This window comes from Bombus bifarius, unplaced genomic scaffold, assembly GCF_011952205.1.
Source record: "Bombus bifarius isolate JDL3187 unplaced genomic scaffold, Bbif_JDL3187 scf7180000009417_frag, whole genome shotgun sequence".
Lineage (NCBI taxonomy): Eukaryota > Metazoa > Arthropoda > Insecta > Hymenoptera > Apidae > Bombus > Bombus bifarius.
In genome coordinates this window covers 4360-16436 of record NW_022885103.1, presented here as the reverse complement: position 1 = coordinate 16436, position 12077 = coordinate 4360, and the positions used below count along the sequence as shown (strand labels likewise).

Genomic DNA, 12077 nt, shown 5'->3' with positions numbered 1-12077 from the left:
GAATCGACGTTTCTGGAGGTCGCGCTGCTTAATGAACCATGTGCTTGCACTACAATGTTTGTTTGCCGGGCAGCCGCGACGATCCGTCTGCGACATTATAGTGCCGCGATCGACAGTTAAGAATATGATCTATGGTAAGCCGCATGGCGTAACAATGGTAGAAGACTCCCTACTCATCCCTTCGAGCAGTAGTGCAGGTCATGACCAATCGACACCGCGGTTCATTACCCTCACTTTTCCTAACGAAAGTGGGAACAACGAATCCGCGTTCTTTAGGCACAGGGGCACACCCACACCGAACTTTTCTTCCGTATTAGAAAAAGAGCGACAGACAGTCTAAAAACTAACGCCTAACGCGGCAGTCTACACATAGCACGAGAGTCGCATACTTCACGCAAATCTTTTGTCGGTTCTCGGTGTTGTCGAACATACATCTTCTCTCCTAAATATATTATAGTGCTAAGTCCATTAATACATTAATTTCCATTATAAGAGCCCTGCTCTAGCGTACATATCTATCGCATCTTCGTGCGACAAGTTGTTAACTATTTATTTCTCTACGTCAGTGTAATCTAAGTGTTGGAAATATATAATTTATAATTCTGTGAATCACAGTGTTATACAAACTCAATCACCCCAATTATCTCAACGGAAATCAGGGGATCGATCAATTCGTGGTGTCGATTGTTATAATCGTAGCTACCGTAATAAATCGTAATAGATTTACGACCCCCGTTGACGTCTCTCCGCGCGAGTACGTCTCCCCGCAATTGGTCGAAATTTACATGAGGAACGTATTATAAAATTGAATCCCTAATTATGGCATGTAGATAGTATTTTGAGTGTGGACGGAGGACAAAATTATGCACATTCCTTTTACAATTCCAAGGAAAAACATCATCGATGAGTCAGTTGTCAAAACACGATGGAAATTGCTCATTGTTAATTGAACAAGTTGGATATAATTACACAAGCTAAAGATTTAACTTGAAATTTGTTTGAAGAAATTTATTTTTGCTTATACCTGATGTCAGGCGCGGTATTAAGTATTATGCTTTTATAACTATTGTTTTAAATATTTTTGTGTTGAAATATTGTCGTTTGGGTGTCTGTTTTGTACTGCAGGAGTACCCGAAATAATTATACTCGTCATGTACAGCTAAACAACTACAGGCAGTTGATCCTATTCCTGGAACGCGTTGGATTCGTGTTTACATGGTACGTTGATTGGAATCACTTAGAGACGGATTACTGGGGGTGTGAGTAATTATGTTTCAGCCAGGCTTGGATAGAGAACGCGTTTAATCGACGTTTAAAGGTCCGCTTAAAATACACATGCTCTGGTAGTTTCTAATTTGATCGTTATAGATGTCGTATACTTTCTGCTAAATCCGCTTTTGGGAGACATTAAGATGAAAAAGGTCATATTTTTAAAGAGGGGGAGAGAGGTGGTATGCTTTGGATAAAGGTAACAATTTTATATGAAGGATGATTATTGTAAACATTGAATATAATTGGGGAAAATTGAGAAACTGGTGTAACTTGTTGTATTATGAGCTACAGGCCTGGTGCTGTGTCTATCTCTTATCACTTTAATACAATGGATGAGACATTTGTATGGCCTTTTTTGATAATGGAAAACGTGTTCGTGCTGTATGTTTTGCATTCAATAACAGGAAATGGTTCTGCAATTTCAGTAATTCAAAGTACTTGCAGTATAATGATAAGTGTAAATTCGACCAATTGCGGGGAGACGTAATCGCGAGGAGAGACGTCAACGGGGGTCGTAAATCCCCGTTACGATTGTAGCAATCGACACCACGAATTGATCGATCCCCTGATTTCCGTTGAGATAATAAGGGGTGATTGAGTTTGTATAACACTGTGATTCACAGAGTTATAAATTATATATTTCCAACACTTAGAGTACACTGACGCAGAGAAATAAATAGTTAACAACTTGTCGCACGACGATGCGATAGATATGTGCGCTAGAGCAGGGCTCTTATACTGGAAATTAGTGTATTAATGGACTTAGCACTATGATGTATTTAGGAGAGAAGATGTATGTTCGACCACACCGAGAACCGACAAAGATTTACGGGAAGTATGCGACTCTCGCGCTATGTGTAGACTGCCGCGTTAGGCGTTAGTTTTTAGACTGACTGTCGCTCTTTTTTTAATACGGAAGAAAAGTTCGGTGTGGGTGTGCCCCTGTGCCTAAAGAACGCGGATTCGTTGTTCCCACTTTCGTTAGGAAAAGTGAGGGTAACAAACCGAGGTGTCGATTGGTCATGACCTGCATTACTGCTCGAAGGGATGAGTAGGGAGTCTCCTACCATCGTGGTGGATAGATGACTGTGTGCGTGAGAAAAACCTAGCTTGTTTTATTACAGGGCTATTCGGATTTTCCTAATGGGTGCATACCCGCTTTCTCCGTGTTTTAAGTGCGACTAATAAACCCAAGGACCTCTCTAAAAACCGACTGTGTTTCGAGAATATTTTTAAGCTTTAGAAATTCTCCAAGACAAACGGATTGAAGACACATGGCGAAACAATACAGGGAAGTGAAAGTTATGGTGGGTCCTTAGGTTTATTGAGGGTCGAAGTGACGTTACGCAGGTCGGTTGTTGTCCGGTCGCGCGGGCTGGCGTGCAGATGTTTTAGGCGGCGTAACAATAAGCATAATACAATATAAATTTGCATTTCATCCGGCTACTGAAGGAAATACTTGTTTGACAATGGAACAGATCATTGCTAAGAAAGGAAGAAACCAACAGATTGTGTATCTATAATCTATTCTAAATTAAGATCATCGTTTCACGTTTAATATTTTAGATCTGCAAAAGGTGATTGACATTTCATTGTGATGACTGTATACATTCAAGTTATATTTGTCCTTGCTACTTTTTGTTATTTGTGAAAGTATGTAGGATGTATAATAGACAAATATAGGGAGGATACAAATAGTCTTAACTCTTCTGCAGAAGGAGAAAGAAAAATAAAGGGTGATAAGGAAATGCATACCATACCATACAAATAATTTCAATATAAAGTCATTTGAAGCATGCTAATGAAAGCATGGTAAGCATGGTAGTGTTAAATTCTTAGAAATATGTAATATCCAAATATGAAATTTGTATTATTTAAGTGTTTCAATATGTTGGGTATTCCTGAGTGGACACTTATAATTTTTGCTTTAGGAAGTTGAAGAAAATTACATTTATGACGTGAATTTTGTAATAAGCCTCCTGCTCTATGGGAAAGCCATATTGTGAAAGCCATCTAAACATGTATGTATTGTTTAAATATTATTGCTTTTATTATACTCATCAAAAAAGAAATAATGTGATGTTAATACAATGAGTCATAAAATGTTCAAATGCGTTGCGTCAAAATTTTTATGACAATTTTTATATTTATAAAAGTTTTGTCTTGTTTTAATTACATAAGTACATGATAGTTGTAACAAATTTTTGTTCCATCAGTTTTCCGGCAGGTAAGAATCAAAATATACTCATTGAAGTCAAATGTTTTTCAAATTCAAAATTGCAAATTTAATATAATTGTTTTACGGATTCAACAGTTTTCTCTTAGGTGGAATAATTACTTAAAACATATTACTTGTGCTTTTGATACGCTGAGAACAGAAGAAGATCTCGTTGATGTAACTTTAAGCTGCGAAGGAAAAAGGAATAAGAGCAGACAAAATGCTATTATCTGCATGTAGTACATATTTTAGAGATTTATTTAAGGTAGAGTGAAATTAAGAATTTAATAATTTATTACTGTTAACATATATTTTATAAATGATACTTATTCTATTTTAGGAAAATCCATGTCAGCATCCTGTTATAATATCTCGTGATGTAAAATTCGATGATTTGGTTGCATTGGTTGATTTTATGTATCACGGTGAAGTAAATGTGGTTCGGGAACAATTATCTAGTTTTTTAACAACTGCTGAACTGCTTGCTGTTCAGGGCCTTGCCGATGGTACAGGAAAAGATAATGATAGTTTAGTAGAGGTATGTTTTTCAAAATTGTTAAATATGATTAGATATTTTCTGCTTAAATTAAAATAATACACTTGTATCACATTAAACTGTGTTTCAGGATGACATTTTTATATCAACGTTATTGTTTTTGTATTCGTAATGACGCAATTTTATTTGATACTAGTGCTTCAAAAAAATAATTAAAAGTCAATAGATCTTGTTCATATATTTGATTTGAATGTAATTTAATACATTAATATTTTTACAAGATTTATGTTCCATATACAGGGTGGTTGGTAACAGGCGGTACAAGCGGACAGGGGGTGGTTCTACGCGAAAAAAGAAGTCGAAAATATACAATAAAAATTTTTCGTTTGAGGCTTTGTTTTCGAGAAAATCGACTTTGAATTTTCGCTCGGTACGCGTGCACTTTATCACATCTCGTTATAACGGATTTCACTGTAGATAGTTGTCCCGATGGAAAAATAAAAAAAAAAATTTTTTTTAAATTTTTATTCCATATTTTCGACTTCCTTTTTCGCGTAGGATCACCCCCTTACCGCTTGTATCGGCTGTTACAACCACCCTGTATACATTTATTTAGTTACTATTCTCTGCTTATTTCATACGAATTTCATAGTCTACAGCCTACTTTATTTATTATGTATGTAACTTACAATCATTGGAATAATGATTTTTGCATTAACATTAATGTACGTGCCAAATAATACGTGTACCGGAAATGACGTTTACAAAATGGGGTACGCGGTTGGTTAGAATTAACCGCAGTACATCTTCATACGCTATTGATTATTTCCTGTAAATGAAGAATTTTAATATAATGTACAAAATATATAAAATTTAGCATGAAAATTGTCGCACATATATTTAAAAATTAATTGGATTAAAGTATTTTTCAAAAATTCTAAGAATGTAAGATCGACGTAAGATTTTACACAGAACTAGTTTCCATTTTCGCGCGTAAGACTACGTCATAAAGACAGGGGTGGGGGTATAGAAAGTGGACTTTAGACGAGCAGCGTAGGCTTCCCTCAGTCATCTTACGACTGTGCTGTGAGAAAGGTGTTTTGCTCAGTGGTTTCAAATCCTTTGTGTGCAGTTGTGTGAATCTCTTCTGTTTTGTTCTACGACAAACACGAGCCGGATACAGGTTAGTATACTTTTTACTTATTCAAACATTAGGTGAAATAGTTAAGAAAGCATGACGAAGACAAAGGAGAGACTTCCAAAACCGAACGCCGACAAGCAAAGTGAAACTGAACGGTTAGTAACTTGGATTAACAAAGTTCGCCGCAAACAATCAAAGTGTCGCCGAAACCGCAGACGCGATTTACGGATTGAAGCAGTGCTGACGTGCGCTCTTTCCAAAGCTGAAGATGATTTACGCATCCGGCGATTATCAACAGCCTCAAAATGGGAGGATCTTAAAAAACAATGCTTGAAGAAGGTAAATTATACAAATTATGAACTCTACAATGGTGAAGACACGGAAAATCCGGGATCGTCTCAACAGAATCCCCAGGAAGAAGAGTCATCGTGCCCTGAATTGAGCAGTTTAGACGATTTCATGTCTAAGTTGGCAGAAATAAAAGTACCGTTACAACGCTGAGGTAGCGGGAAAAATGCAAGCGATTAGGTTTGGAAGACCTAACTGTGACTACTTTGACAAGAGGATTTCTCGCAACGTTTTGTCTACCAAATGCGTAGAGATTTGAACAACTATATGAAATCTCGAGCGATTATGGAGCACCGTGTGTTACGTCGGTGCTGCAGGAATAGAAATCGCATTACTATCTTGATGTATATATGTATATTTTTTGTTTGCAGTCTCACCGTTCGAGATGGCATTGGGACAAGCGGAGGGAGTTGGTGTTTGCAACGATGCTGAAGCGTACTGCACGCTCGAGGACCGCATGTTCTCCAGTCTCTGCGCCTTTCATTGGTTTGGTTTATATATTATATTATATGTATTGGTTTGGTAATATACGTAATAATGAGCGTTCGAGGTATGTTCGAAGAGTGTTTGATCCGATATTTTTTATTTCCAGAAATATATACTTTGTATGTTTTATAGTTTGAAGAAAATTTGTATAGTACATTTTAGCTTGTAGATTTAGTAGTATCGTTTCTAATATTCGCTCCATTATACTGTACGTCAAGATTTTGTATATTTGCTTAATGTTGATTAACAGTTTTGTAGACTTTAAGAAATGAAATGAAATTAATAAAATTTGGAAAATGTTTACAGTTTTTCTGCAATCTTCTAGTTCATATTAATGGCAAAAATGCTTTTCTGCCCCGCATACTACACATAACGAAATTCTGTCGCAGGCAAGAGACCCGTACATGTACCCAGGCTGTTGGCCGTCATCGGCAACATTATTTGGCCTGTCTCTGTATGAGACAAGGAACGACGAGAGAGGATTGGTACGGCATAAAGAAGGGGGGAAATGTCTTTCTTTTTAGAAAATCGTGCATGAAGTTTTCTGGCTGATGAATGGGTTGCACCATGATCAAGTTGTACATAAACGTCTCATCACTCCGCGCTTCCGTATATTGAACATCCAAGCATCAACTAATTCGAAAATCGTTTGACACGCGATACTCATAGGCTTATTGTGACGAACTACAGCGAATTGTAGCAAATCTTATTTGGTGGGCTCTAATACCTTTTGTACGTTATCTGTGCTAATGTGTCTTCTCATGTCCCGAAAAGTGTTTTCATAGCTTGTATCACCAGGTTGTATGCGAGTTGTCGAAGCACACAAGACAAGCCTCCACTGAATATCAATAAGGAGAGACTTCGCTAGGGGTAATGGCCCCCCCTAACGCCAATTCAATATTCAGGAAATATTAGGACTGGCTAGAACTAGAGAACGCGTGAAGGGGGTGCAACTGAAGTTAATTCATAAGAGAATCCTGGAGCATCCCTGTCATACGCGTCGGGTGGTCATCGTGGAGTTTTAGTCGGTAAGAGTCCGACACTACTCTGCTGTTACGCAATTACTGCAACAGCGGAGTGTCCATGAGGATTTCTCCACGTAAAAAAAAAAATTTGTATGTGAGTTACTCTGGCTTATCAATATGCCCTGTTCAAAGTTGGCCATGCTGAATACTGTCACAGGCGTCTATCTTCCTTAATAAGAGCTGTACGGGATCGAATAATGAGACTACCAATATGTGTACTCGTTAGTGTATTGAAAACAGATCTTGTCGCGAAACGATATCTATACAGACGTTTAGTCACAGTTTATACTGAATCGTTTGCGATCACGTTCGTTTAGTCATAATCGTCAGAAGGAGGTCAAAAGATACAAATTCGTCTTGTTTTACGGTTACATGTAGCGGCACCATTGTTCTGCCCGGAGTTCATAACTCCTTGCAATATCTGTGACCTAACGGTCTTGATACTCCGAAGCAAAACAACAACACGGTATGCAGCTAATTCTAACTCTTGTGCCGCTACATCACCCCCCTACCAGTGATAACGTTTTATTGCCTTTGCCGAGAAAGTCCCCGTGGGTAATCTTTTGTGATGCCTAGCCGAAACCTGCCTGTAACCAGTCAGGAAAACGGACTCTTCGGCCTGACCGTGTAACATACCTATTACTAGTGTTTCCTTCGTTGTCGCTATTCACGTCGCTTTCATTGCGAGCGTTCATTTGTTCTAGTGGAATAAGTATGTCACAGGTTTCGGCGGTTTTCGCGTCGAGATCCTCTGATACTACAAATGCTGGCTTAAGCCGGTCGACGGAAACTTATATATCGCGATTGTTAACATTGATGGTGTACATTTTCTCGCCTCTTCCCGTTACTCTAAACGGTCCATCGTAAGGCGGCTGTAAAGGGCCTCTAATTGCGTCGTGTCGCAGGAATACGTAGGGAGAAGACTCCAATTCGCGGAAAGTGAATAATTTCTTTTCCCTGTGTTGTGTCACAGGCTGAGGCCGGACTTTCTCCATTTGTTCCTTGAGCAGGGATGCAAATTCCGTGGTGGCACGCTGCTTAGTTGGGTATCGGGCGAACATTTAACGTTCGGTAGTCGCCGCATGGTCGCAAATTTCCATCCTTTTTGGGCAGAACGTGAAGGGGTGATGCCCAAGGGCTTTTCGATGGGCGCATCACGGCTTGTTCTATCATCAACTCAAATTCAGCTCTCACCTGCTTGAGGCGGTCCGGTACAAGGCGTTGGTGTTTGTTGTAGACCGGCGGGCCAGGCGTAGTTTCGATGTGATGTACTACACCGTGTCGGGCCTTTTCCTTCCCGAAAGACGGAGGACGCGTGAGGGCCGGGTATTCCGCCAGTAATTGGGGGTACACCGAATCGCCGCAGATAGTTTTCACCGATGGCGTGTTGTCTATGGCGGCGTACCCCTTTGATGATAACTGGGTCGTCGTGTCGATTAATCTTTTGTTCCGTGGGTCCACGAGCAACCCGTAGTGACTCAGGAAATCCATGCCGAGGATAGGTGTCTGGACGTCAGCCACTGTAAAATACCACTTGAAGGCGCGTCGGAGGGACGGGTTGAGGTGGATCGCGACTGTACCATTCGTCGCAATTCGTGCCCCATTAGCCGCGAACAACTCGTACTCGCTCTTCATCGCAGGTCCCTGCACTTTGCTGCGCGGGTAGACGCTGATGTCTGCGCCGGTGTCCACCAAGTACGAGATGCGCGTGTTTTTATCCAGAACAAAAATGCAGCGGGAGATCAAACCGTCGTCGTTTGCCGCGTTTACGGACGGCCGGTTCCGTTTCCCGATTTCCATGTGCACGGTGAGTGCACTTCTCGGTGCAATTTCTCGCGCGTTCCCCGTACGTCGCATGATAAAGGCATAAGCCACCTTGCCGTGACGGGCTTCGGGATCGCCAACGGCGACGGTATTTAGCGCTGGAGAATGGTCGCCGGCGGCCCCCGATGGTCAACGCGCTTACCTGCGCCTGTATCTGCGTTATTTGTTCCTTCAGCTCGTTGATGGCGTCAGCCGTAGCATCGTTCACCCCGCCGCCGTACGTTGTTGGATTGCCTCCTGCCGTGGTTCGGTCTGTACTGACCGCAACAACCTGTCTTAGTTCCGGGCGTATTTCGTAGATGCTGTCGGCGATCGCGGTCAGAGTTTCGGACCTCTTATCTTGGACGGCGGCTAGGACGCGTTGCACGTACACCGGGAGTCGGCCTTCCCAGAGAGTCCGGATTAATTCGTCTGATATTGCCGGAGTGGCGAGGCTTTTCAGATCCCGTAGAATTGAGAAGGCGTCCCGTCGTCTAGTTGTTGACTCACTATTATTTTGTGTAGGCGTCCGGCGTCTGACTCGCCCAGGAGCGTAGGACGAGCTGCGTGGCACCTTGATCCAAGATGCTCCTTGCCGTGTGAACAACAGCCGTCCGGATGATGCTGTCGTCCCCAGGGTGAACTTGGCGATGCGGCCGAAGGGCCGTTGCCTGGATGGCACGTTGTCTCCCTTGTAGTCTAGATCGCCGTCTTCCTCGTCGATGCCGAGCGATTTCCAGGTGAAATTCACGACCCAGGAAGTGTCGTGGATCTTGCTTCTGGAAGTGTCGTTAAACACCTCGGCCCAGGAAGTGTCGTTGAAGGGAACGTCGGTGGTGCTTTGTGAAGATTCATCAAGCGCGGTGCGGAGTTTTGAGGTTCATTGGGAGGCTGGACTCCCCCCGACGACCCGCTCGAATCGCATTCTCTTAGTGATGATCCTCGGTGGAGAATGACCGTTGGACGTCGTGACTGTGACTTGCCTTGGTGTTAGAGAGTATACTGGCGTTTTTGGAGCCACGGGTGACTCCAGTGAGATGTTTATGATACGCGACTAGTTCGGTACGGCGCTCTGTGAACTCAGTAGAGAATCGTTGAGATCAGATAGAATGTTCTGTAAATTACCGACACCATTTGAGTGATTAGTCATGGTATTAATAATGCTGAAATTATTCTGAGTAGGACCAATTGCAGGCGTAGCACATGTCTGAGGTGGCGAAGGAGGAGTCTTCACGTTACGTCTCGGAGTGTGACTGTCCGATGCAATGTTTCTAATCTGGGGTGGTGCAGATGACGTGATGTAAGAGAGATGATTGGACGTCGATACGTTGTGTTGGACGTCCATCGTGTAAGTATTGGCCGAAGAAACACTGCCCCTGGATGGTTTGTTCACAGTGGATTTCGAAGCCTTTACAGTAGGTTTCGACTCGACGTTGACCTTGTTGCTGTCCTGGATGGGACTCAACCCGTTACTTTCTAGGTTGTGAACTACGGTCAAAGAGTCATGAACGTTCTGTAACAGATTGGGGAGATTACTTTCTGAATCGATTTGTCGCCTGGTGAGACCTTCTCTTTCTTCAGGTCCGAAGGCTCGTTGAAGGTTGTCACCTTCAAGGTTGTTTGTGTCTGTTAAGGAAATTCGAGGATTTGGAAATACAAATAATTGACTATATTTCACACACAACAGCTATACATCTATATTACACTCTGAAGAACGTCTTGCACGCACGCTTGTCGCCAACCGACTATCCAGAATCTTCTAACGGCAGTCTTTTGTCTCAACTAAGACCTGGACGCCCTCTGACCCTTACACACACACACTCTCATGTACAGTGTAAATGTATCACTTCCCTAATAGTGTCCTTGGGTAGGACGGTCGAGATAATGCGGACGCGAACTTGGTTGTCGTCAAGTCGCGTGTAGGTGATGAGCTGCAGGTGTCATGCAATGAGCTACGCGTGACTCGCGACGCGATCGGCGTTCGAGTCGATGCGATCTTCTCCGTCGGCGGAGTCTGAATAGCGTTACTGTTTAGATTATTATTGTTTCCCAGGAAACTGATAGACGTGTTGCTGCTATATTCTGGTGGTTGTGAATTCGCCATGGTGGGTACTTTATCCGTGGGCCCTTGTGGCAATGGCGAAGGTGGCGTCATCGCATTATGTCCCGGAAAATGATTCTCCGGTAATTTAAGCGAAGCAGTCTCGCGACCGGCAGCTGATTCGTCGTTGGTCGATTGTGACGTCGTAGTTAGTCGTATGTGGTTTAACTGATTGGTTACTCGGAGTACTAATTTTTTGTACTCGTCTGCTATTTCAAGGCCGCGCTCGCTCGCTTCCTCGTCTATGCTCACAATCTCGTTTTAAATGACGCGGAGTTCCGTCTCATAGATTTCCAGACGATTTTTGATTTGGATAAACTTGGCCTCTCGCGGACAGCCGGATTGTTCGATTACGTCCAGTTTTTTTGATAAGCGTGTAAAGTGGCCGGTATATTGGCCCCGGCGTCGACGCAAGGCGGCAAGTTCGTTTCCGGTTGTCATTATTTGTTATACAATTGAGAATGGAGTGGTTATAACTTACTTCTGTCGACGATTGTCCAGTTGCGGCAGGAGGCTGTGTGGTTGCGTTTCAACCACCGGATTATACCTCTTCGAAGGTGACGGCCCTTGACGTTACTGACCTCGCTGGGGTGGTAACGCTTCCGCTGCTGGTTGTGTTGGATTCACGTTGCACTGTGTGATAGTGGGTGTCACTGGTGTGCACTTTTCACTTGACCCTGAATCCGGCTCGAAGGACCAAATGTTACGACTCTTGGCGGAGAGACGCGGTCGCGAGGAAAACGCGTCAGCGAGAGGCGTAAGTTCTCGCTACGATTCGGATAATCGACGCCGCGAAATCGTCGTTCCCCCTGTTTCGGTTAAGATAACAGAGGTGGTTAAATGAATATGAAACAGTATAGTAAGTTATATATCACCGTTTATTCTGACAACTTGTAAAGAAGACAGTTACGCTGGTGCGTATGTACGAGATGAGTGAGTGACTGATCTACGGGTGTATTCCCGGTCAAAGGATGTTGACAGTTCGAAGGATGTAAAATCAGTGTGGTTCGGAGAGGATGCTGTGACGGAGGAAAGCTAAGGGTGGGTGTGTCTAGCCCACGGGGCCATCGGATTTGTTGGTGACGATTTTAGTAAAGAGAGTGAGGGAAATAGGCTTCGTTGTTAATTGGTTAATCGAAGGGTCTTAACCGCCCTCGAGAGAAAGTGGTTAGTGGAAGGAAAGTTGC

General features: G+C 42.7%; 2 protein-coding genes across 2 annotated transcripts; both read left to right on the top strand.

The window, feature by feature from the left end:
* The first annotated feature begins 3588 nt into the window (after positions 1 to 3588).
* LOC117215147 (longitudinals lacking protein-like) lies at positions 3589 to 4602 on the top strand. Its single transcript, XM_033461571.1, has 3 exons — positions 3589 to 3755; positions 3831 to 3967; positions 4545 to 4602. The coding sequence occupies exons 1-3, from the start codon at positions 3711 to 3713 to the stop codon at positions 4600 to 4602; spliced, it is 240 nt and encodes a 79-aa protein (XP_033317462.1). The 5' UTR covers positions 3589 to 3710.
* A 618-nt stretch (positions 4603 to 5220) lies between these two features.
* Positions 5221 to 5660, top strand: LOC117215146. Its single transcript, XM_033461569.1, has one exon. It carries the CDS (start codon positions 5221 to 5223, stop codon positions 5626 to 5628), a length of 408 nt encoding a protein of 135 aa, XP_033317460.1. The 3' UTR covers positions 5629 to 5660.
* Positions 5661 to 12077: the final 6417 nt, after the last annotated feature.